Source organism: Echiichthys vipera (genome assembly GCF_963691815.1).
Source record: "Echiichthys vipera genome assembly, chromosome: 16".
Lineage (NCBI taxonomy): Eukaryota > Metazoa > Chordata > Actinopteri > Perciformes > Trachinidae > Echiichthys > Echiichthys vipera.
In genome coordinates, this window is record NC_139841.1 from 27,190,382 (window position 1) to 27,217,081 (window position 26,700).

General features: G+C 45.2%; 1 protein-coding gene across 1 annotated transcript; it reads right to left on the reverse strand.

Annotated features, from left to right (window-relative positions):
- On the reverse strand, nt 1-26,699 carry hip1r (huntingtin interacting protein 1 related). The gene is made up of 33 exons (XM_083929892.1): nt 26,448-26,699; nt 24,714-24,777; nt 23,356-23,498; nt 23,217-23,273; nt 21,911-21,991; nt 21,757-21,833; nt 21,615-21,676; nt 20,534-20,674; nt 20,394-20,451; nt 20,233-20,308; nt 19,458-19,595; nt 19,238-19,360; nt 18,869-19,052; nt 18,002-18,090; nt 17,693-17,809; nt 17,481-17,582; nt 16,434-16,628; nt 15,234-15,344; nt 14,957-15,151; nt 14,708-14,855; nt 13,687-13,773; nt 13,395-13,502; nt 11,755-11,891; nt 11,461-11,571; nt 10,493-10,551; nt 10,350-10,380; nt 10,197-10,259; nt 8,853-8,953; nt 7,874-7,979; nt 5,782-5,905; nt 4,120-4,181; nt 1,983-2,642; nt 1-608 (listed from the first exon to the last, which is right to left on the reverse strand). The coding sequence occupies exons 1-33, from the start codon at nt 26,526-26,528 to the stop codon at nt 573-575; spliced, it is 3,927 nt and encodes a 1,308-aa protein (XP_083786018.1). The 5' UTR covers nt 26,529-26,699; the 3' UTR covers nt 1-572.
- Nucleotide 26,700: the final 1 nt, after the last annotated feature.

A 26,700-nucleotide genomic window follows, 5' to 3' on the forward strand; every position in this document is an offset into this window, starting at 1 on the left:
GTTGTGAAAGAAATGAGGAAACATTTTCAACCATTTTCAGGCACTTTATCCAAAATTCAAGCACTTTTTAAACCTGCTTTTCCAGGACAAACCCTGCAGTCTCAGGATTTTTGACTAACCTTTAAATAAGGACGGGAGGAAAGAAAGACAGGAAGCAAAGAAGGAAGGAAATGAAGCGACTGGACCCAGAATAGATTCTTTCCACAGTTGTTGAACCAAAGAAAGCTGGAAAATAAACACATGCTCGGGACTTTTCTCCACTTAAATAAAAAACTAAAACATTTACGCGCTGTGGCTCCACGGGACTGACATCCTGTCCCATAACTCAGAGACATTATAATTAAAACAATGTGGATAATGTGACAAATATGTTCCTTTTATTCTGCCTCAAGATGATTTTATTACTTATAATAAATCAACTTGATACACAAGAGCAGTTAGTAACATATCAAACGCTTCAGTACTGTTAAAAAATAACCTTTAAATGAGAAAAAATAGATTAAACGCAGTGTTTTAAAGTTAAACTTCCAGTGATTTTAAAATAAAATGTCAGATTCTTCTTCAGTCCGGCTTCACGACTCCCCCGTTCCAGTTTCACCTCGTTTGAACTGTAATTAAAAACAGAAAAGACTCGTTTATACACCATTCAGTTCATTATTCGCATTCTGTGAGGTAAAATTACTCGCCCCCTTTCACGCGGTCTGTTCATTACGGCAACGAATGTGGTCGCAGAGCTGCACCCGGGTCGTCTGTGTGAACACGATTTGACCCACAGGAGGGTTTAATAAGTGACAAAGCAGCGTTTAAGTGTAAGTCCTGCGCAAAATCATCCTATGGTCTTTTTCAGCACTTACATACATCAAATAATCCATTGTGTAACAACTTTTAACGGAAAAATCCAGGAGAGTCGCTAACAGCCGGACGGGGCTAACAGTGGTTAGCTCGGGGCAGCACGGTGAAGGCATTCAAAGGTCTTTTTTAACCACTAATGCTGCTGAAAATAACAGCAAACCTCTGCAGCAGCATGAGAAGAGTCCCTACACACACAACAAAGCACCAATGGGCTCCTTCCTTTGGGATTGACTTTGGTAATCCACTGTAATGGACTTTACTATGAGAGGAGCTGGTACAGGGGCCAGTAGGTAAGTCTTTAAAACACTCTTTTAATAAACTCTGGCTTCACTAACTACGCTGTTGCTGCTTTGTTTTCTAAAACGCGTTTAGCTGTTGCCCTCGTTCCATCTCTTATTCTCTGTGTCTGTTACTACGGTGTCTAATGTGAATAAGGGTGCCCTCCCACTGTGCCTCCGTCCCGTGCCCCGTGCTTTAGGGTCCTTGTCCCCCCCCTCCAGGCCCGTTTGTACTCACACTCCCTGGGCCTCGGAGAATGCTTCTTGCTGCCTATACGTCATCACGTCGTAACACGTCACACGCATTGATGACGTCATGGCGATGCGTGGCTTTGTTTCCAGATCTTTCCGTAGACCTGGGAGTTTTTGTGCGTCTTGTCGACTGTTTTTGAATCTTTTCATCGACCAAATCTGCAGTAAACACTCCACCTCCGCATCACACCAACGTGAACCTTTCACCGCCATTGTTTGAAATGTCCGCGCATGGTCCCTCCTTCTTTTTTCTATGTCCCAACAGGCGCACAGGAAATGACCTCAGAACCGCCGTAGGCCTTGTGCTCGTACACGTGCGCACGCTCGTGCTCGTGCTCGTACATGTGCAAACGTGCTTTACTAAAGCCCACCTCTCCCAAACGGGCCGTGGACGGCAACCCGCTCCTAGGCGTGGTACGGTTGCACTCACACTGGTCAAACGAACCAGACTTGAATCTAGCTTGGGCACGGTACGGAGGCACAGTGTGAGTGGGCCATAACACACTGACTACATTGAAGTACATCACACTTTTCTTCTTCTTCAAAAAAAACTCCCCCTTTAAGCATCTATGATGATGAATACTCAGCTCTAACACTTACCGCGTTCTTCAGCAAGTTTCCAGATTTGGTAAAAATGTTGGGTTTCCTCTGGGCCGGTTTGGCGGGCTCTGAGTTGTTCTGCGGCGCCGCCCGGGACAGAGAAGGCGACTGACGCGGGGAGAGGCCGGGGGTGTGTGACGAGGGCAGCTGTGACAGTGAGTGGGACTGAGGTTGTAAGTAAGTTTGGGTTGGGTTTGCTGTGTAGGGCTGAGATGGGATGAAAGGCAGAGACGGGGAGTAGGTTTGGGACGGGGTGGGAGTTTGAGACGGCGTGTAGGTTTGAGACGGGGTGTAGGTCTGAGACGGGGTGTAGGTTTGGGACGGGGTGTAGGTTTGGGAGGGGGTGTAGGTTTGGGACGGGGTGTAGGTTTGGGACGGGGTGTAGGTTTGGGAGGGGGTGTACGTCTGCGTCGGTGTTGCCGCCGGTGCAAACGGGTTGTTCGGTGCAAAGCTCTGGGTGTGCAGGTAAGGCTGCGTCTGCGAGAAGGACTGAGGTGATGCCGCGGAGTCCAGAAGATTCGGCGGCGGCGGAGGAGGGAAGCTGTCGGCTCCGTCCTCCGCGTCGACCCCGGGGGCGTCGAGCTCGTAGTGCCTCTTCCTCAGCTCGCCCAGGCGGACTCGCTCCCGCTCCAGCTCGCTCTCCAGCTGCAGCACCTTCACCTGAGACGTCCAGAGAGACAACGTCCTCGTCAGATAAAATACCAGCGGTATTCAGATGTTTACTTTAGTAAAAGTCATAATACCACACAGGAAAAAGGGTCAAAAACACGCTAAAGTCCTGCACTGAAGTGCGTAAGTGTCTCCTGTGGCTGTTAAACTATTATATATTCAGTCATCAGATTATTTTCTCTCATGCTCATGGATTTCGTTGTTGTAGTGGGTTGAGGTGGAGCTCATTTTGAATTATTAGTTCATTATTATTATTATTATCGATACATTATTGTGTTTTTTAACATGCACTGATATAAACAGAACAAGTAATGCAGAGAATCATTTAGAAACTGTGTCATTATTTGATCTATGCTTATTGTTACTCTGATTCTTTCCCACCTTTGTATTGAAACTGTTGCACAATCATTTCCCTCGGGAAAAATAAAGCTTCTTGAATCTTGAACTTCTTTACGTGTCTGACGGGGAACTGAAAAGACTGTGAAGACTCCTTCGTCAAATGCGGTTATTTGACCTCTCTAAACACGGGAGTTGCTGCTCTAACCAGAAAGATAACCCTTTAAAACACCAAAGACATAATAACACCAAAAAACACCGGTGGTAGTCGAGCAACTCCCGTATCCTGTGAGGTAAAATTACTCGCCCCCTTTCACACGCTCTGTTCATTACGGCAACGATTGTGGTCGCAGAGCTGCACCCGGGTCGTCTGTGTGAACACGATTTGACCCACAGGAGGGTTTAATAAGTGACAAAGCAGCGTTTAAATGTAATTCAGGCGCAAAATCATTCCATGGTCTTTTTCTGCACTTACATACATCAATTAAACGATCGTTTAACAACTTTTAACCTACAAATGCTGCTGAAAATAACAGCGAACCTCTGCAGCAGCATGAGAAGAGTCCCTACACACACAACAAAGCACCAATGGGCTCCTTCCACTGTAATGGACTTTACTATGAGAGGAGCTGGTACAGGGGCCAGTAGGTAAGTCTTTAAAACACTCTTTAATAAACTCTGGCTTCACTAACTACGCTGTTGATGCTTTGTTACTCTGTATTTTCTCAGAGTTCATTTCTAGAATTAGTCGACAATGTTGTCTGTTGTTCAGCCGCCTTCTGAGTACTTTTGCAGAGTCATATATCTCAAAAACTGATTTTCATTTTGATAATTTTCTCCGTTAATCATTTGCAAAAAGAGTTAAAATACTGAGAAATGGCGTCACAATTACCCCAGAGCCTAAAGTGACACCTTCACAACGCTCCAAACATCAACATCATTAGTAAAACATTAACTTTAACAACAATAATAAAGAGGAAAAGCACCAAATCTCCACATTCATGACACGTTTTTACATGAAAATGCCTATAAACATGAATTTTCAATATAATAAACTAAGTACGAGCATCTTAAATGTGTACCTAAGTGCAGTACTGGTAAGATGACAAACGTTGGGAGTTGACAGACTCACCTGAGCTTCCATCTCCTCTGTTTTCAGTTTGATCAGAGAGAGTCCAGAGAAGTCCATCGCACCTGCAAAGACACCGCAGAGTTAAAGACGGAAGCAATTGTTTTGTTTATTGCTGAGGAGTTTTATTGCAGACGTTCATTATTGTCTATTGTCTGTGTTGATCCGCGGAGCTTTTTTCTCTAGCACCACCACTTTAAATAGTTTTTATGTGCGTTGATGGCAAATATACATTAAAATGGTATAAATAAAAACCAGTTACTGTGAAAACAATCATGTTATGAGTTATAACTTTAAGCCTTTCTCTTTTTCTCTTCTGGTTTTAAAACTCCCAGAAAAATCTCTCCACATGTTTTAGTTGTTGTCCTAACTAACGTTAACTTCACTACGCTGGGCGCGTAGCAGGTGGTTGTATGACACGTAACGACACAGTGTTCATGGGAAATGTAGGATTAGTTCTACAGACGGTGTCGTAAAGATTACGTAAGAGTCCCAGACATAAACACACAAAACTGCTCCAGTTTCTTGGTGGAAAACAGGTCAGGAAGCACGTGGCATCGTTTCTGCAGCCTGCCGATTCTGCTGGTCACTTTAAATTTAAAGCAGTGGTCACAACCGTTAAATGGGTTTGCACGAAACAAGAGCTTCAGGCTAGTTAGCGGTGAAAGACAGCATGTTAGGAAAATGCATAAAAGATACAGATCCGGTGGACGGGGGAAAAAGTTGCAAATGTACGAGAAAAAAAGTAAAAAAATGTGTGTTTCGTGGAGAAAAAGGTGGCGAATCTACGAAAACAAAGTAGCAGATTTATGAAGAAAAAATGTTGAAATAAATGGTAAATATACAAAAAAAAAGTGGAAGATTCATGAGGAAAAAAGTGGCAAATCTAGGAAATCAAAGTAGCAGATTTATGAGGAAAAAAAGTCGAAACAATTGTGTTTAGTGGATAAAAAATTGACAAAGTGACGAGGAAAAAGAAGCAAATTTATGAGGAAAAAATGTCGAAAAAATAAGCGTTTTGTGGAGAAAAAAATGGCGAATCTACAAGAAAAAAAACATCAGATGCATGAGAAAATGTGGCACATCTACGAAAACAAAGGAGCAGATTTATGAGGAAAAAAAGTCGGAGCAATAGCGTTTTGTGGATTAAAAAAGTGTCAAATCTACGAGAAAAAGTAGCAAATTTATGAGGAAAGAAATTCGAAAAAATAAATGTTTTGTGGAGAGAAAAAGTGGCAGATTCATGATAAAAAAGTGGCAGATTTATGATAAAAAAAGGAGAAAATTTATGAGGAGAAAAGTGGAATAAATAGGTGTTTTGTGGATAAAAAAAGTGGCTAACTACAAAAACAAAGTAGCAAATTTATGAGGAAAAAAAGTGGAATAAATAGGTGATTTGTGGCAAATCAACGAGAAAAAAGTGGCAGATTTATAAGGAAAAATGGCGTATCTATGAGAACAAAGTAGCAGATTCATGAGAAAAAAAGTCGGAACAATAGTGTTTTGTGGATCACCACAGACGTGCGTGCATGCCGTGTGACATGTCTTCAGCAAACTCTGCAAAAACACTGTTTTGAAGTTTAGAAAGAACGAAAAACGCGGGTGTCGATTTAAATCAGTGCTCTCAACCGTTGAGCAAACGCGTTCCCCTCCAGCGTCTCTCACCTTGATCAGAGATCTTCAGCTGCCCGTGTTTGGTGGAGGTGACGACCACGGCGGCCATGTCGTTGACGTGCCGTGACGCCTGCTTCAGGGTGTGCAGCTTCTTGTTGTTGCGGTCGGCCTTCACCTGCAAGAACACGGACACTGTAACTAACGGCGTCGCTTTCTTTTCCACCGCTACGCCTACCTGCTGGAAGATGTGTCTTCAGCGTAATGTGGTTGTTTTTTATTTCTAAACATCATAAAAAAGTATTTATGACGTCACAGAACCCACTGAGAGCGAATCTGGTGTCACAGGTGTCACTTTCATGCTGTCGGCGGCGTCGTGTTCTCTTACTGTGTTCCTGCTCTGATCACCGGATGTCTGGAGCGCAGCGGGCCGCCGTCTTCCGGTAAAAGGTTGTGACGTCGACACCGAGGTCCACCGCTCGACAATAACCTTATTTTAAGTTTCATAAAATGTGCGCAAATTCACGAATATGTGGGATATAACATCAGACATTCCTTGTTCTTGCGCCGCCGCCGCCGCTGCTGCTGAACTTAAAAGGCGGTAAACCCGAGGAGCGGGTGCAAAACAGCACACAAACATTTAATTTCCTACAGAAACTTCACAATAAAAGTCCTCAAAGCAATTTCAGTCCAAAGCAACTGGACTTGGTTATTTGTCAGGAAGACGTTTCACCTCTCATCCAAGAGGCTTCATCAGTTCATGTACGTATCTGACCAGGACCAGGACCAGGACCAGGACCAGGACCAGGACCAGGACCAGGCTGGGACTGGACCAGGACCAGGACCAGGACCAGGCTGGGGCTGGGACTGGACCAGGACCAGGACCAGCCTGGGACTGGTCCAACTAACTGGTGTGAGATCCAGGTATTTAACCTCTCACAAGGCCGATGATGTCACTGACACCCTTTGTGCTCCAAGTGTCAACGAGCCGTTGGTGGGAAGTAGGTTTGGACTTTGTTAGTGCTCTATTGAGTCTTAATGACTTTCATGCTGTCCAATGCAACGAGGAACGCAAAGATCTCTACATTGGAGAAACAAAATAACCACTGCATAAACGCACGGCCCAACACAGGAGAGCTAACTCCTCAGGCCTGGACTCTGCTGCCCACTCACACCTCAAGGAGAAAGCCCACTCCTTTGATGACAACAACGTCCAAATCCTGGACAGAGAGGACAGATGGTTTGAAAGAGGAGGAAAAGAAGCATCTATGCAAAAGTAGAGAAACCATCGCTAAACAGAGGAGGGGGTCTGAGACACCACTTATCTCCAATTTACAATGCTGCCCTTTCATCCCTTCATCCAACGATCCAACTTTAAAGAATGACTGTTCACAAACGTCCTCCTGTGACTCCAACGACTGTCGTTAAGACTCAACAGAGCACTAACCAAGTCCAGACCTACTTCCCAAAAGCTTCCCACCAACAACTGGACCAGGACCAGGACCAGGACCAGGCTGGGACTGGACCAGCACCAACGAAGTCCAAACCAACTTCCCACCAACGACTGTCATTGGCACTTGGAGCACAAAGGGTTTCAGTGACATTATCAGTCTGTGAGAGGTTAAATACCAGGATCTCACACCAGTTAGTTGGACCAGTCCCAGCCTGGTCCTGGTCCTGGTCCTTGTCCAGTCCCAACCTGGTCCTGGTCAGATGCGTACATGGATGAGAGGTGAAACGTCTTCCTGACAAAGAAACAAGTCCAGTTGCTTTGGACTGAAATGGCTTTGAGGAGAACGACGACCTGGACACATGAGAACATTCACAGGCCACAATAAAAGTCCTCTGTTGTTTGTGAGTGTGCACTTAAACTGACATTGAGTTTTTTAAAGTGTGTAAAATCAGTTTAGCTGCTGCCCTCGTCCACAGCAGTGCATTTCTCAGCTTCTGCGTCAGTGCACACTTCTATAAAGCGGGGGCGTGCCGACCATCATCTCCTGCAGGAAACACGCTCACTGTGCATAACAGCCTCACACGACCGCACTTCAAAACACCTGGAAACATCCCTTTAACATCATCATCACACTTTAGCATCATCAGACAGCGTCACAAGCCCACAGGAGGATGATCTGACTTGAGTTTGTACCTTTGAGGCGGCGACGAGCTGAGCGGTGCTCGCAGCGATCTCATGCGAGGAGGCGATGAGCTCCTCGTACGTCCCGTTGTCGCCCACCACGCGGTCGGCTGAGTCTCTGACAGCAAAGAGAGGAGGTCATTTTAGTGTTTGATATTCAAGAACGTGCATCAAATAGTCCCGTAAATGCTCAAACAGTGGGCGACGCACTTAATGCAAACATGTCTATGGAGGCAGGAGGTCTTTCAACTTTTAAATTATTAATTTCTCGCTGAATTTTCAAGAGATTTTCCAGCCGTTTGTTTCGTTATAAATGTCAGACATGTGTTTATGATACAGGATCTCATCTCATCTTCAGCCTCTTATCTGGGGTTGGGTCTCGGGGGCAGCAGCTCCAGCAGGGGACCCCAAACTTCCCTTTCCCGGGCCACATTAACCAGCTCTAACTGGGGGATCCTGAGGCGTTCCCAGGCCAGTGTGGAGATCTAATCTCTCCACCTGGTCCTGGGTCTTCCCCGAGGCCTCCTCCCAGCTGGACGTGCCTGGAACACCTCCCTAGGGAGGCGCCCAGGGTTCATCCTTACCAGATGATCCTGAACCACCTCAACTGGCTCCTTTCAACACAAAGGAGCAGCGGCTCTACTCCGAGTTCCTCACGGATGCTGAACTTCTCACCCTCTCTCTAAGGGAGACTCCAGACCCCCTCCTGAGGAAACACATTTCGGCCGCTTGTACCTGCGACCTCGTTCTTTGGGTCATGACCCAGCATGATACAGGACATTTGGTTAAATCAAAATAGCCCATCTTTGGTTGAGAGTAATCTAAGGTAAAAATGTAGCTCCAGTGCAGTTATCGTGTATTCATGAACGGGGAAATCTCCAGAAACCAACATTTCTTTTGTATAAATGTTCATTTCTGCTGTAAAGTTGGTCATTATAACACAGTCTCTATTGGGACTGATGTGTGTTTGCGCTGATGTCTGGATACTCACAGCAGCTGCGTGGCGCCCCAGCCCACGGCTTTGGAGGCGGAGATGAGGCCGTTTGTCCAGCGAGAGTTTTTGGCATAAAATTCAGTGACAGACGCTGCCCCCTGCAGGAAGGACGGTTACAAACACGTCAGCACACGATACAACAGTTAACTGTGTTCTTTCAAAGGGTTTAATCCAGGGCTGCTGCAGTGTTCATTTATGACCACATAGAAAACAATTTAATACTTCTTTTACTGTCATACTGGTCAAAGAGTGAAGGAACACCTGAACAGGGCATAGATATGTATATATATATATATTTATACGTCTTTGTCAGCGCCTTCAAGCAACAATATTCCTAATTAATCAATTAACTGACACCGTTGGATTGACTTTAATTAACTCCAACAACTTTCACATCTAAATTAAAAACTCTGTTCTTCTCCTTCGCCTCTGACCGACTAAACCTTTATTTTCCTTTGTTGCATTTGGGTCGATTTACATCTTATTCCTGCACATTAACTGTGTTTCTAACTATAACATTTGTATTTTATTATATTTTATTTGAGTTATTTTAGTTTTTAAAATAAATGGATGTTCAAAATGTGCTGCCATGATTTAACAACAATTTATTAATGAAAGTAAATTTTAAGTTTTGCAAAAATGAACACTTTATGATAGATGATGAGCTTCAGGATCGTTTGTATTAAAGCAGTTTACGACATAATATTAGGACCAATATAGATAATTTTTTTTTAATCACGGACCCGGTGGACAGGGTCAAAATGTCAAATCTGTGAGGAAACAGTTGTATATTTATGAGAAAAAGTCCGAAAAATAGTGTTTTTTGGAGAAAATGTCGCAGATTTATGAAAAAAAAGTTAAAATCGTGTATTGTGGAGAAAAAAGTGGCAAAAATCTATACGAAAAAGTTGCAAATCTACAAAAAAAAGTGGCAAATCTAGTCATAAAAATAGCGTTTTGTGGATCACCACACATGAATACAGAAAAACTCTGTGTTTTGACGTCTAGAGAGAACGAAGAACACGTAAAAAGGTCCGTTATCGTCGTGCATAATAAGTAACCACGTGGATTTTTCTTTGGTAGAGACGGCTGGTTGAACAGATACAGACAGCTTTCGTTTTAACTTGTTTCTATAATTCGCTAATTAAGTCGGAGCGTCTCGGAAAGTTGAGGAAACTTTTATATTAATTCACGTGCTGCATATAAATTCTTTGCTCACATGTAATTTGTAGCATTGTTTGTAACTATAAGTTTCTGTCCACGCACAGTGACCTGGATAAGTCAGAGAAGTTCTTTTTCAGCATTAACCCTGATAATAATAAGGAACTTCAGGTGACTCACCCTTCCTCCTTCCACGATGTCTTTCTGCAGGTCCGTAGAAGCCGTCACCAGCATGTGCACCGCCTGCAGAGAAGCAGAGCAGAAGAGGAGAGGGTGAAAAACGAGTCACGGACGTTCACACTAATGTATCTGAAGAGTGGACAGACTTCTCACCTTCATCAGGTCCGAACAGGAGCCCAGGATACTGCGATGAGACGGAGAAAAGGTCACACACACACACACACACACACAAACATCGCAGGTGAGAAAGTGACGCAGAGAAGCTTAAAAAAACAAATCTGTGATATTCATCTCACCTCTGGTTGACCTCCAGCTTGACCCCAGATGTGTCTCTCTTTGCCTGATTCAGTATCTCCTGAAAAGAAAAGAAGATAAAATAGTGTTTTTGAGAAAAAAGAGGCAAATCTACAAGAGAAAAGAGGTAAATCCATGAGAAAAAGTTGCAAATCCATGAGAAAAAGTGGCAAATCTATGAGAAAAAGTTGCAAATCCATGAGAAAAAGTGGCAAATCTATGAGAAAAAGTTGCAAATCCATGAGAAAAAGAGGCAAAACTACGAGAAAAGTTGCAAATCTATGAGAAAAAGTTGCAAATCCATGAGAAAAAGAGGCAAAACTACGAGAAAAGTTGCAAATCCATGAGAAAAAGAGGCAAAACTACGAGAAAAGTTGCAAATCTATGAGAAAAAGTTGCAAATCCATGAGAAAAAGTGGCAAAACTACGAGAAAATGGCAAAACTATGAGAAAAAGTTGTAGATTCATGAGAAAAAGTCAGAAAAATAGTGTTTTGTGGAGAAAATGTTGCAGAGCTATGAAAAAGAAGTTAGAAAATTGTGTTTTGTGGAGGGAAAAGTATGAAAATCTATAAGAAAAAGTTGGAAATCTACAAGAAAATGTCGCAGATTTATGAAAACAAATTTAAAATAGTGTGTTTTTGAGGAAAAAGTAGCAAATATACAAGAAAAAAGAGGCAAAACTATGAGGAAAAGTTGCAAATCTATGAAAAAAAGTAGTAGATTTGTGAGAAAAAAGTCAGAAAATAGTGTTTTGTGGAGAATAAAGTGGCAAATTTATGAGGAAAAGTTAGTATCTCCTAAAAAAATGGAAACATTTGAAATATTAAGCATCAGCAGGTGTGTGTGTGTGTGTGTGTGTGTGTGTGTGTGTGTGTGTGTGTGTGTGTGTGTGTGTGTGTGTGTGTGTGTGTGTGTGTGTGTGCGCGTGTGCATGCATGTGTGCGTGTGCGTGTGTGTGTGTTCCTCACGTCCATCCGCAGCACAGCCTCCTCGATGGCGGTGGACGTGGCGATCATCTCTTTGTCCACCATGTGTCCCAGCTCCTCCGCCTGCACGTCCTGACCTTTGGGACGCAGATCCTGAACACGCAGCGTGAAAAACACAAATTCAGAACGACAGCAGACGTTACCGAGCGCAAACACCTGCAAACAACGATGTTACACGTGAATAAATGCATAAATTTACAGTTTTTCCTCTTCACTTTTATCCCCTTAATTTCCTTCCTGTTTAAAGGTGAAGGTAAAGGTAAAGGTGCGCCTCACCTGCCCCAGAGCGAGGATGCGTTGGACGGTGTAACGCACGGCGGAGGGATCTGCTCTCGGTAAACTGGCCTGAAGCTTCAGATCCTTTAAGTACTGCAGGCAGTGATTCGCACAATCCCGACAGCTGTCCGTCAAACCTGCACAAAGAGGAGGAGAATAACGTCTTCAGTTTGTGTGTGTGTGTGTGTGTGTGTGTGTGCGTGTGTGTGTGTGTGTGTGTGTGTGTGTGTGTGTGTGTGAACAGTTACAGTGAGAGTATGTGTGACGTGTGAGCAGTGACAGTGAGAGTGTGTGTGTGACGTGTGAACAGTGACAGTGAGAGTGTGTGTGTGACGTGTGAACAGTGACAGTGAGAGTGTGTGTGTGACGTGTGAACAGTTACAGTGAGAGTGTGTGTGACGTGTGAACAGTGACAGTGAGAGTGTGTGTGACGTGTGAACAGTGACAGTGTGTGTGAACAGTTACAGTGAGAGTGTGTGTGAACAGTTACAGTGAGAGTGTGTGTGAACAGTTACAGTGAGAGTGTGTGACGAGTGAACAGTGACAGTGAGAGTGTGTGTGAACAGTTACAGTGAGTGTGTGTGTGACGTGTGAACAGTTACAGTGTGTGTGTGACGTGTGAACAGTTACAGTGAGAGTGTGTGACGAGTGAACAGTGACAATGAGAGTGTGTGTGAACAGTTACAGTGAGAGTGTGTGTGACGTGTGAACAGTTACAGTGAGAGTGTGTGTGAACAGTTACAGTGAGAGTGTGTGACGAGTGAACAGTGACAGTGAGAGTGTGTGTGAACAGTGACAGTGAGAGTGTGTGTGACGTGTGAACAGTTACAGTGTGTGTGTGACGTGTGAACAGTTACAGTGAGAGTGTGTGACGAGTGAACAGTTACAGTGAGAGTGTGTGTGACGTGTGAACAGTGACAGTGAGAGTGTGTGTGTGACGTGTGAACAGTGACAGTGAGAGTGTGTGTGAACAGTGACAGTGAGATTGTGTGTGAACAGTGACAGTGAGTGTGTGTGTGAACAGTGACAGTGAGAGTGTGTGTGAACAGTGACAGTGAGAGTGTGTGTGAACAGTGACAGTGAGATTGTGTGTGAACAGTGACAGTGAGTGTGTGTGTGAACAGTGACAGTGAGAGTGTGTGTGAACAGTGACAGTGAGAGTGTGTGTGTGACGTGTGAACAGTGACAGTGAGAATGTGTGTGTGTGACGTGTGAACAGTGACAGTGAGAATGTGTGTGTGTGACGTGTGAACAGTGACAGTGAGAATGTGTGTGTGTGACGTGTGAACAGTGACAGTGAGAGTGTGTGTGAACAGTGACAGTGAGAGTGTGTGAACAGTTACAGTGAGAGTGTGTGTGTGACGTGTGAACAGTGACAGTGAGAGTGTGTGTGTGACGTGTGAACAGTTACAGTGAGAGTGTGTGTGTGACGTGTGAACAGTTACAGTGAGAGTGTGTGTGTGTGACGTGTGAACAGTTACAGTGAGAGTGTGTGTGAACAGTGACAGTGAGATTGTGTGTGAACAGTGACAGTGAGAGTGTGTGTGAACAGTGACAGTGAGAGTGTGTGTGTGACGTGTGAACCGTTACAGTGTGTGTGTGTGTGTGTGTGTGTGTGTGTGTGTGTGTGTGTGTCTTACGGTCGGCCTGGTCCGTGGGAGCAGAGTGAGACGTCGCTGCTCCGTTGACGATGGTGTCGGCGGCGAGGTGAGAGAACTGTGTGACCGCCCTCAACAAACCACTGGCGTCTAAACACAGGAGGAGGAGGAAAATGAACATTTTACTGCATAATCAGTAACAATCAACGTATATGCTGATGTTGAGATGAGCACCACACTCATCATCTAAACACAATCTCCACACACACACACACACACACACACACACACACACACACACACACACACACATACAGACACACGCCTGACTCACCGTTCCTGTCTCCCAGGTAGACGACGTGACTCTGCTGCATTTTGTCGATGGAGCTCAGCGTGATTTCAGCTCGATTCACCAAATAATCTGAGAAACAGCACGAAACAAGCAGAATAACAACACTTTAGTTCAACCTTCCCTTCGTACTGGACCATTTAAAACAGGGATGTCAAAGTCAAACACATCAGAGGGACAAAAAAACTAATCTGCTACAAGCCGAGGGCCGGACTGGTTCAATGTTTATTAAAACATATTGAAATGATGAATATAACCTGTTGAACCAAGATCTAACACAGTGTACCGTATTTTATTTAATGATTAAATGAACAATCCAATATTTTTGTACGGCTCCGTCCTTCAAAAATAAAACGTGTTCCTTAACAGCAAGATAAAGACACAGCGTTGTGAACATGTGCTTGAAACACCCTGTTCTCGTTGTCCACCTTCCCTTTAGCCGTTATTGGGGGGGGGGCTGAAAGTTGACTTCTGCCCTGAATGCTGATGAATAATGAAACCCATCTGCGGCGCTGCAGTGAGTTCACGGACTACCGTTGCATTGTGGGTAATGTAGTTTTGATGCGTGGAAAACACCAGCAGGCGGCTGTGGCGTGCAAGCCAGTTCGAATCCTAACCAATTATCATCCTGGGGGCCAAGATCATTCATTCGCGGGCCGGATCTGGCCCGCGGGCCTTGACTTTGACACCCATGATTTAAAAGCAGTTTATAAACAATGCATACATGTTTTTAATGCACTATAATGTAGCTGTAAGAAAACATATTTGTAGGTGTTTATAAAAGGCTGTCAACACCAAGAACTTATATTATTATGATCACAGGAGCACGGGATAATAACTCAACGTTTAGCGCCTGTGTAAGACGTTAACCTGGCATTTCTCAGTATTTTCTGACAGTTTTCTGACTGATAATGGAAAATAATCATTCCTTAAAGCCCTCGTATTAAAGTAAATCCCATGTAATGGATGTGTTTTTGTGAGGGGGGGTTAATGACAGAGGTCTTACCAGGTGAGCTGATGCAGCTGACGTGTATGGGGTCGTCCAGTTTGGCCACAGCGTCCAGTATGATGCCCTCGGCCTCCACCACGGCGCACTGCAGCAGACAGAACTGCTCCTCCTGCAGCTTCTTGGCCAGCTCGCCTTCACGACACGCCTGGTGTCACGCAGACGCACGTAAACTCATCAGCAAAATGAAGTCATAGCAGCTTCCCTGTGCATTTAGTGTGTGTGTGTGTGTGTGTGTGTGTGTGTTACCTGTTGCTGCAACTGAGCGTGGAGGTTTCCCAGCTCCATGCTGCTGCGCTGCCGCTCCTGCTCCAGGGAGCTCTGGTGGAGCTGATTCTGCTGCCTGAGGGAGTTCAGCTCGGCCTCCTGGTCCCTCGCAGAGCGCAGCAGCACCTCCCTCTCCGCCTGCAGCCCCGCCAGCGAGCTGCTCAGCTGGGAACCACTCTGAGGGACCGGAAAAACATGCATCAATGAGTGTTTTCTACTTCTACTACGATGCGAGAAAAGCTACTGGAACTATTCCGACCATCTCTTTGCTCTGCAGGGCGCTGTTTGCACGATTCAGCTCCGCCCGCGTCGAGTCCAGCTCTCGTCTCAGCCTGTCCATCTCCAGCTTCTGCTCCGCGTTGATGGCGAGCTTTGGAAAGGCAAGTTTAGTTGTTTAGCAACAAGGACATTCAAAGGGCTTTACAGAAGACTTCACAGATACAACAGTACTGGACCTGCTGTGCGTATTAAATGTGAGAAGGAAAAACATTTTTCCATTGTTTTTGGTACAAATGTAAAGAAATACAAAAGTTCTGGCAGGAAATCAAACTATGTATTCAAAATATTTTACAGATTAAATCACCCTTAGCCCCACAGTTGATTATATTAGGTCTATATCCAGAAAATGTGTTTGTTCAAGGAAGTTAATTGTATTTCTTTGTGTTTGTGTCATGTTGTAAACACAATGAAAAGAATGCATTGGTGCCTGACAGTGAGAAATATCGTCTCAAATGTATTTTAAAAAGGAAGATATCAAAAGGGCGCACTCCCACTGTCCGCCCTGCACCGTGCCCCGTGCTTTAGGGTCCTTGTCCCCCCCTCCAGGCCCGTTTGTACTCACTCTACCTGGGCCTCGGAGAATGCTTCTTGCTGCCTATACGTCATCACGCCGTAACACGTCACACGCATTGATGACGTCATGGCGATGCGTGGCTTTGTTTCCAGATCTTTCCGTAGACCTCAGAGTTTTTGTGTGTTTTGTCGACTGTTTTTGAATCTTTTCATCGACCAAATCTGCAGTAAACACTCCACCTCCGCATCACACCAACGTGAACCTTTCACCGCCATTGTTTGAAATGTCCGCGCATGGTCCCTCCTTCTTTTTTCTATGTCCCAACAGGCGCACAGGAAATGACCTCAGAAACCGCCGTAGGCCTCGTGCTCGTACACGTGCGCACGCTCGTGCTCGTACACGTGCAGACGTGCTTTACAAAAGCCCACCTCTCCCAAATGGACCGTGGACGGCCAGCGTGCCGCTCCTAGGCGTGGTACGGTTGCACTCACACTGGTCAAAGGGACCAGACTCTAGCCGTGAAACGTGCTTGGGCACAGTACGGATGGACAGTGTGAGTGCGACCAAAAATATAACCAAGTAGTATTGTGCTCTAGATGATTTCAGAGATTCATGATGGAGCTCAGAGCGTCTCTGTGTGCACGTTGCTCCGTCATGAGTGCGTACCTGCTGCTGCAGCTGAGCCCTCAGGGACTCCAGCTCTCGTAGGAGCCGGTCTCTCTCCAGGTCCAGCGAGCCCTGCTGCTGCTGGGCCTGTTGTCTCAGCGAGGACAGCTCCGCGTCTTTGTCTCTGGCGGAGCGCAGCAGCACATCTCGCTCAGCCTGCAGGGCGGCCAGGCTGCTGCTCACCTGAGCGCCCTCCTGGAGAAGACATACATGAACACATTAAGCCTCTGAAGTCCCCACTAAACATGGGACAGGTCTGCTCTGTGTCCCCAGAGTCAGGACTAAACATGGGACAGGTCTGCTCCATGTCCCCAGAGTCAGGACTAAACATGGGACAGGTCTGCTCTGTGTCCTCAGAGTCAGGACTAAACATGGGACAGGTCTGCTCTGTGTCCCCAGAGTCAGGACTAAACATGGGACAGGTCTGCTCCGTGTCCTCAGAGTCAGGACTAAACATGGGACAGGTCTGCTCTGTGTCCCCAGAGTCAGGACTAAACATGGGACAGGTCTGCTCTGTGTCCCCAGAGTCAGGACTAAACCTGGGACAGGTCTGCTCTGTGTCCCCAGAGTCAGGACTAAACATGGGACAGGTCTGCTCTGTGTCCCCAGAGTCAGGACTAAACCTGGGACAGGTCTGCTCTGTGTCCCCAGAGTCAGGACTAAACATGGGACAGGTCTGCTCTGTGTCCCCAGAGTCAGGACTAAACATGGGACAGGTCTGCTCCGTGTCCCCAGAGTCAGGACTAAACATGGGACAGGTCTGCTCTGTGTCCCCAGAGTCAGGACTAAACATGGGACAGGTCTGCTCTGTGTCCCCAGAGTCAGGACTAAACATGGGACAGGTCTGCTCTGTGTCCCCAGAGTCAGGACTAAACATGGGACAGGTCTGCTCAGTGTCCCCAGAGTCAGGACTAAACATGGGACAGGTCTGCTCTGTGTCCCCAGAGTCAGGACTAAACATGGGACAGTTCTGCTCTGTGTCCCCAGAGTCAGGACTAAACATGGGACAGGTCTGCTCCGTGTCCCCAGAGTCAAATTCAGTCTCACCATCTGTTTATTGTCCAGAGTGCTGCGCAGGAGAGCCAGCTCCGCCCTCTGCTCCAGTAGCTCAGTGTTGAGACGCTGGACCTCGTGCTGCTGCTGGTTCACCTGACGGGGAGAGGAGACACCTGATCAACATCCACAACATTTTTTGTTTATGTCAGCACTGAAGACAAAACGTCAGAGGGCGTTCTTCGTTGCAGTGCTTCTCTTCTCACCGTGTTTCTTTTCTCCTGCCGTAGATTTTCCAGCTCATTTTCCAGCTGCTGTTTGTGTCTCAGCAGGTCGTCTTGACCGTGTTTTGCGCCCGACAGCGACTTCACTGTTTCTGCGTTCTGCACAAAGAAAACACACACATGCAAACGTTTCATTCAGTCACTAAACCGGCGTAGCAACTCCGGTCTTACAGCAGGTTTCACTGAAAATCAAATCAAAGCATCTTAACACATAGGTACAACCATTCAGTGGACCCTCGTTCCCAAAAGGAAGAATACATGAACAGAAACAACAACAACGGGGCGGTTTACCTTCTTCATTAGGTCAGCGTGACTGGTGATCAGCTCGGCGTGCCTCTCTTTGAGTTGAGCGAAACGAAGCTCGGCCGCCTGAGCTCTGTCTGCGCGTGGACGACGAGGGATAAAGAGGACACGTAAGAATCAGCTCCGATCGTTATTTTTACCTGGATCACACAACTCACTGTTATGACTGCAGTCATTTTTTAGCCAAAGTGCTGTGTGTGTGTGTGTGTGTGTGTGTGCCCTGTTATATTGCAAATAGGTGTGTGCCATAGCCGTGCCGTTAATGGTGGAGTGGTTCCAGGCCCTGGCTCTTGATTGGCTGCATGCTGAAAACTACCTAGTTTACAAAGAGCCAAGATGGCGGACATTTGACGGCAGCAGACGTCCCTCATCCTCCTCATCTCCCAACAAGCCGCACTTCAGCTCAGCTTTGTCGTCCTTTTGAGTAGTTTCAGTTTCTTTGAGTAGTTTAGTGTCTTTGAATAGTTTCAGTTTCTTTAAGTAGTTTAGTGTCTTTGAGTAGTTTCGGTTTCTTTGAGTAGTTTAGTTTCTTTGAGTAGTTTAGTGTCTTTGAGTAGTTTCAGTTTCTTTGAGTAGTTTCAGTGTCTTTGAGTAGTTTCAGTTTCTTTAAGTAGTTTAGTGTCTTTGAGTAGTTTCAGTTTCTTTGAGTAGTTTCAGTTTCTTTGAGTAGTTTCAGTTTCTTTGAGTAGTTTCAGTTTCTTTGGGTAGTTTCAGTTTCTTTGAGTAGTTTAGTTATTATTATTATTTTACTATTTTTGTAAATAAAACCTTTTTCTTAGTATTCAACTAAATCATTGTTTGTGGCCTTGGGACTCGGGGAAGATGGGGCCCCCTGGAGTGGGACATAACACTCACGGTCGGCCTCCTTGAATCCGATCTGAGCCCCGACGTTGGCGACGTTAGAGCACCGCAGAGCTTCCACTTCCATCCGCAGCTGCTCCTTTTCCACCAGGGCCATCTGTTTGTGGGTGCGCTGGTCCTCGAGCTCGGCCTCCAGACGGTTCACCTGAGACTTTAACTCAGTCACGCACCGCTGAGCCTGAGGACAGATGTGTACGCAGGAAATGAGAGCTACAAACATGAGATATTCGTCCCCAATGTGATTAGTATTTGTTATTTTTGTGTCTCTATGCTCTCTAGTTGTGTAATACTGTTATTTTTGTTCTTCTTTGCTGTTTCACATGTTGAAAATGAATCCAAATTAAATCGAACCGCCCGCTTCACCTCCGTCTTGATGAGCTGCAGCTCCGGCTTCAGCACCTGCAGCTCTCTCTTCAGACTCTCGTTCTCCGTTTCCCTCTGCTCCGCTGAAGCGTCCGGCGTTCCCATCTGGCTGAGCAGGAAGTACTGCCGTGAAATAAAGAAGGTCAGTCAGTCGTGTCACCAAAGAGTTGGAACGTTACTCATCTTCTTCTTCGTCCTCTTTGACTTCTTTGCATGTTACCTGGGGCATCTGCGGCGCCTCCCGAACCTCCGGATGCGGCTCCGCTTCCTCCTCCTCATGGCGCTCCTCGTTAGGCATCACCACCACCGGCCGCTTGTACTCGCCCCACGCAGCGGCACGGAGGAAGTTTGGAGGACCCTGATGTGAGGAATCAAAACACACACGCATGAAGAAACAGAAGTGCTGCAGGATTAGAGGAAAACAAAGAAGATAGAAGTTACTGAATATTGCGATAAATTAAACAGATGTAGGAAATGTGTAAAACAAGATTGGATTGATAACAACAATCAATATTTCTGCACACAGAGCACATATAAGGGTGTAAATATTTTCTGTTTTCTTATAAATCAAACTCCCTAAGAGTCTATTGTTATGATTAATACGATTAGCTGATTCATCTGCTGACAGAAAATGGAGTAAACATGGTTTTTTTAGGCAAAAATGCCAGATTTTTAATGCTTCCACCTTCACAAATGAGAATATATTCTGCTTTTCATGTAAATAATGTTAATGTATGAGGTATAATGTTGACTTTTGGACAAAGCAAACACTGTGAAAGTGTCACTTTGGGCTCAATCAATCGATTAATGGAGAAAATAATCATCAGATTAATCCGTAATGAAAATAATCATGAGTTAATGGTTCAAAAAGAGCTTCAACTCAACAAAACACGACTTTAAACTCCTGCTTTTACATTAATGCATGAGAGATAATGATCTAATGATGGAATAGATCGTGAATACTGATGGAAAAATGGCACGAATCCTGGACTCACGTCGGGGAGATCTGGGATCAGGATGATGCTTTTGAAGAACTCCACTTCTCTGGCTCTGTCGAAGAACTGCGTGAGGCTGCAGGAGAGGACACAGCGTCACACACAGAACCGCAGAGAGACATTTAAACGCGTGTTCCTGCGTCACGACACTGATAACCCACCTGTTGAATAGATCGCGGAACCGCTCTCGATGTCCAAGAAGAACATCTGGAGCGATGCCTGCAAACCAGAGGATGTTGCGGTTAAATCCAACACTCTACGGTTTGATTTGAACAGGAAACAACACGTTTGCGTGACTCACGGCTGTGGAGCTTGAACAGCAGCAGGACGGAGAAGTGGTAGAGGAAGCTGCAGTCCAGGATGAGGGGGATCAGAGGAGTCAGGCGGCACTGACCGGCTGCAGTCGTGGATTTGGCGCCGTTGGCATCGAGCTGACGAAGAACTTTGAACGAGAGAAAAGACGGATTTAAAAGGGAAGTATGGTGTTGTTCTGTATTTGAGAGAAGAGACGAAAGGAGAGGAAGAGGAGAGAAAAGAGAGGAGGAGAGGAGAGACAAGGGAGGAGAGGAAGAGGAAAGGAAGAGCAGAGGAGAGGAAGATGAGAGAGGAGAAGAAGAGGAGAGACAAGAGAGGAGAGATGAGAGGAAATGAGAGGAAGATGAAGAGGAGAGACAAGGGGAGAAGAGGAAGAGGAGAGACAAGAGAGGAGAGGAAGAGGAGAGACAAGAGAGGAGAGACAAAGGGGAGAGGAAGAGGAGAGACAAGAGAGGAGAGGAAGAGGAAGAGGAAAGAGAGGAAGAGGAAGAGGAGAGACAAGAAAATAGAGGAAGAGGAGATACAAGAGAGGAGAGGAAGAGGAGAGACAAGAGAGGAGAGGAAGAGGAGAGACAAGAGAGGAGAGACAAGAGAAGAGAGGAAGAGGAGAGACAAGAGAGGAGAGGAGATGAAGAGGAGAGGCAAGAGAGGAGAGGAAGAGGGGGAGGAGAGCTGGAGAAGAGAGGAAGAGGAGAGACAAAGGAAGAGAGGAAACGAGAGGAAGAAGAAGAGGAGAGACAGATGAAGGGGAAGATGAAGGAGAGACAAGAGGAGAGGAAGAGGATGAAGAGAGACAAGAGGAGAGGAAGAGGAAGAGGAGGAGGACAAAGAGGATAGAAAGAGGAAGAGGAGGAGGACAAAGAGGAGAGAAAGAGGAAGAGGAAGAGGAGGAGGACAAAGAGGAGAGAAAGAGGAAGAGGAAGAGGAGGAGGACAAAGAGAGGAAGACGAGAGACAAGAGAGAAGAAGAGAGGAAGACGAGAGACAAGAGAGAAGAAGAGAGGAAGAAGAGGAGGTTAATGCGAGGAGAGGAAGAGCAGATGTCACGTCCCCTCCCTGTGGACTCACCCGTCTCCTCCATCTTCAGCCCAGCGTCCCAGTAATCCATCAGCTCCTGAGTCACGTCCAACCTGCAGAACATCACACACGCGTTAATGAGGCGCGCCCCCGTTAAGGAGACCGAACACGCCGCTGAGGGCGGGACACTCACACTTTGGTCATGTCGTTTCCTGCTTCCCTCTCCATCACCTCGTCACTCGCCTCCAGGTTCCCGGGGATCGCTTTGTGCTGTGAATTAGTTTTGTAGTTAGATGTTTTTATTCATCCTTCACATCTTTGCATAAACCGTAAAACTGATGTGTTACCTTCGCGTGAAACTCCATTTTGAGGCAGAGGTATTTGGCCGACAGGGCAACGATGTGGCCGTAACGATCGTGCAAGTTTCCCTGGAATTAACATTAAAAGATCAGTTTGTTTGTTCGCACAAATGTCAGAAAGAGAAAAACAGGTTAAAACTAAAAAAAGGATTCAGTAACAACAGCTGATCAGAGTGATTTCTCTCAACGACTGATCGGATAACGCCGACGCTGGGAGGCACAACGCCAAAACGAGGGCAACAGATGCTCATCGTCTGCAACGGCCGGCTGTCGGACTTAAGTTTTATTTAACTGTTATTGTTACAGGTGCCACAGAAAAGTTACACTCTGCCTTTAATGTTATTCAGAGTTTTTACTCTTAAAGTTGGCATCGAGCTGACGAAGAACAAGAACGAGAAAAAAGACGAATTAAAAAGGGAAGTATGGTGTTGTTCTGTATTTTGAGATAAGAGACGAAAGGAGAGGAAGAGGAGAGAGGAGAGAAGAGAGACAAGAGAGGAGAGGAAGAAGAGAGGAGAGGAAGAGGAGAGGAAGAGGAGAGATAAGAGAGGAGAGGAAGAGGAGAGACAAGAGAGGAAGAAGAGGAGAGATGAGAGAGGAGAGGAAGAAGAGAGGAGAGGAAGAGAGGAGAGGAAGAGGAAAGACAAGAGAGGAGAGGAAGATTAGAGACCACAGAGGAGAGGAAGAGGAAGAGGAGAGACAAGAGAGGAAGAGGAGAGGAAGAGGAGATGTCATGTAGACAAGAGACGAGAGGAAATAAGAGGAAGAGGAGGAGGACAAAGAGAGGTGAGGAAGAGGAAACCGGCGCACATAAAATGACCTCAGAACCGCCGTAGGCCTCGTGCTCGTACACGTGCGCACGCTCGTGCTCGTACATGTGCAAACGTGCTTTACAAAAGCCCACCTCTCCCAAACGGGCCGTGGACGGCAACCGTACCGCTCCTAGACGTGGTACGGTTGCACTCACACTGGTCAAAGGAACCAGACTTTAGCCGTGGAACGTGTTTGGGCACGGTACGGAGGCACAGTGTGAGTGCGCCCTTAATCATGTGACGACCCCTCAGATTTGTCTGGTGACCCTTACCAGGGGCACGACCCTTAGGTTGGGAACCAAGGCACCAAACTATCTAACTGTATATAAAGCATTTAAAACGTAGCTCCAACTGGAGAATTAAATATCTAATAATATCTCACAGAATCAGACGTTTCACGTGCAAAAGATGAGTTTTACATTATTATTATTATTGCATCAGTGCTGTAACTTAAGTAAAAGATCTCCATCAGTGCCACTCACCCAGAGGACGCCCATGTCCTTAACGTTGCGGCAGTATCTGTGGGAGTCTCTGACGGCCTGCAGGCGGGACAGAGAAGAGGGGGATTACAAACGGGCGAGACAAAGACAAAAAGAGGTAAAGACTGAGGGTTAAACTCACGTTTCTGTGCCCGTCCCGCAGCACTTTGTGCAGCAGGTAGCAGAACTTCCAGCTGATCATGGAGTTGCTGGACAGAGGCAGGTTGAGGGTGTAGGACCAGAAGGTGGAGGCTCCTCCCTCCTTGTGTGTTCCCATGATGATGTCTGCACGGCTGTGAAGGAAAGCTCCAGAGCACCAGGACGTGCGTGACATTAACGCTTGTGTCTGTGCAAGGTTCGGACATTAGTACAATGTGATTAATAACGTTTATTTATATTTATTATTTTATATTATTTATATTTATTTATGTATATTTATAAAGTTTATTTATATTTATTATTTTATACTATTTAAATATATTTATCTATATATTTATAAAGTTTATTCATATTTATTATTTATATTTATTTATGTATATTTATAAGTCTATTTTTATTTATTATCTTATTATATTATTTATATATATATAAAACATTTCTATTCATACTATTTATTTTGTATATATTTATAAAGTTCATTTATATTAATTATTTTATATTATTTATTTAAAAAGTGTATTTATGTTTATTATTAAATATTATTTATTATTTATATTTATTCATGTTTATAAAGTTTATTTATATTTATATTTTATATTATTTATTTATAACGTTGATTTTTATTTATTATTTTATGTTATTTATTATATATTTATAAAGCTAATTTATATGTATTATTTTATATTATTTATCATTTATATTTATTTATTTATTATATATTTATAAAGCTTATTTATATGTATTATTTTATATTATTTATTTATAATTTTATATTTTTATATTTATAAAGTTTATTTATATTTATTATTTTACATTATTTATAATTTATATATAAAGTTTATTTAGAAAGCATGGAGCTCAAAGTTCTTTTAAAAAACTAAAATATTATTATTATTATTGTCAGTAATATTATCACCATAATTAGTATTTTTATTGTTATGCTATTTCGTATTAATATTGTAATTATTAACCTTTTTGTTTTCATTTAATGTAGATAATTTTGTAATCTTTTTATATATCATTTATTCTTTTTTGTTAGATTTTTAATTTATTTTTAACTCATTTATTTTCCTCCTTGTTGTTGAAAAAAGGGAGGAAGGGAATTTCCTGTTATTGTTTGTTTTTATTGTGTTTTGTTTATTAATAACAACCAAAAACTCAATAAAAAGGTTTTAAAAAAACAAAAACAAAGATAAAATCTATTACTAAACATTGTAACAAACCAAGTTCATAATAAGCTTTTATAAAAAGCCATGAAACAAGTGTGAGTCACATCAAACACGGACTTCAAAGTGTCAGAAGTGTTGTTTTTTAGGCTGCTGTTGGATGTCAAAAGGATACTGCGCACATATTTCTCTTTGAGCGGCGTTTCCCCGGAGATGAGAGTTTTGCTGATGCTGTGGAGCTGAAAGAAAAGAGACTGTGGTTAGAAAACACCAGGAAACACAGAGGACAGAGGACAGAGGACAGGGAACACAGAGGACCGAGAGGACAGAGGACAGAGAGGACAGAGGGCAGAGGACAGAGGACAGAGAGGACAGAGGGCAGAGGACAGAGGACAGAGAGCACAGAGGACAGAGGACAGGAAACACAGAGGACCGAGGACAGAGAGCACAGAGGACAGAGAGCACCGAGGACCGAGAGCACAGAGGACAGAGGACAGAGGACAGAGAGCACAGAGCACCGAGGACCGAGAGCACAGAGGACAGAGGACAGAGGACAGAGAGCACAGAGGACAGAGGACAGAGAGCACAGAGGACAGAGAGCACAGAGGACAGAGAGCACAGAGGACCGAGGACAGAGAGCACAGAGGACAGGAAACACAGAGGACCGAGAGCACAGAGGACCGAGAACAGAGGACAGAGGACAGGAAACACAGAGGACCGAGAGCACAGAGGACAGAGGACAGAGGACAGAGAGCACAGAGGACCGAGAGCACAGAGGACAGAGGACAGAGGACAGGAAACACAGAGGACCGAGGACAGAGAGCACAGAGGACAGAGAGCACCGAGGACCGAGAGCACAGAGGACAGAGGACCGAGGACAGAGAGCACAGAGGACAGGAAACACAGAGGACCGAGAGCACAGAGGACCGAGAACAGAGGACAGAGGACAGGAAACACAGAGGACCGAGAGCACAGAGGACAGAGGACAGAGGACAGAGAGCACAGAGGACCGAGAGCACAGAGGACAGAGGACAGAGGACAGGAAACACAGAGGACCGAGAGCACAGAGGACAGAGGACAGAGGACAGGAAACACAGAGGACCGAGAGCACAGAGGACAGAGGACAGAGAGCACAGAGGACTGAGGACAGAGCACAGAGGACAGAGAGCACAGAGGACAGAGAGCACAGAGGACAGAGAGCACAGAGGACCGAGGACAGAGAGCACAGAGGACCGAGGACAGAGAGCACAGAGGACCGAGAACAGAGGACAGAGGACAGGAAACACAGAGGACCGAGGACAGAGAGCACAGAGGACAGAGAGCACCGAGGACCGAGAGCACAGAGGACAGAGAGCACAGAGAACTGAGGACAGAGAGCACAGAGGACTGAGGACAGAGAGCACAGAGGACAGAGCACAGAGAGCACAGAGGACAGAGAGCACAGAGGACAGAGAGCACAGAGAACTGAGGACAGAGAGCACAGAGGACTGAGGACAGAGAGCACAGAGGACAGAGAGCACAGAGAACTGAGGACAGAGGACAGAGAGCACAGAGGACTGAGGACAGAGGACAGAGAGCACAGAGGACAGAGGGCACAGAGGACCGAGAGCACAGAGGACCGAGGACAGGAAACACAGAGAACAGATACAAATCAAACACACGGAGCTGGAGTCACCTCAGCCAAGAGGGCGAAGCTTTAAAACATGAAAACAATACTTTTTTATTAAACTTTAAACGTTACTTTTTATTTTCTGAGTCTTTAACAATTTAACTAACAGTCACCAAATGTTCCATAACGAGGCAGCACTCTAACAAACTATTAAACCAAACTATTAAACCATGGAAGGACTCGTTAAAGGTAATTTCATCCAGGGATAAAAGTTGACTTTTAATAAATAATAAAACGTACCTGTTGTTTACCGAACTGCTCTTTCTCCGCGGCCAAAGCCTTTTCCGTCTTATTGTCGCTCTTGTTCTTGGTTTTGCTCATGTTGTTGCTGTAACTCCACGCAAACAACCGTGTCTCTGAATCCGCGGCGCTCGAGCTGCGCGTCTCGGCTCACCTGCGCTCTCGTGCCTCTTTAAAACAATGATAGGTGCGTCAGAAGCGGCGCGCGCACGTCCCCCAAAAAGATCCCACCTTTGATTCGCTTCTTCAACTC

What these genes read in the sequence shown, in the direction of transcription:
- hip1r (XM_083929892.1), bottom strand. Translation starts at nt 26,528, where the DNA reads ATGAGCAAAACCAAGAACAAGAGCGACAATAAGACGGAAAAGGCTTTG. An exon ending in CCCTGCAGAGCAAAGAGATG is followed by an intron (nt 15,152 to 15,233) that starts GTCGGAATAGTT and finishes CCGGTCCCTCAG; the next exon opens with AGTGGTTCCCAGCTGAGCAG. An exon ending in AAGCTGGAGGTCAACCAGAG is followed by an intron (nt 10,381 to 10,492) that starts GTGAGATGAATA and finishes GTCTCATCGCAG; the next exon opens with TATCCTGGGCTCCTGTTCGG.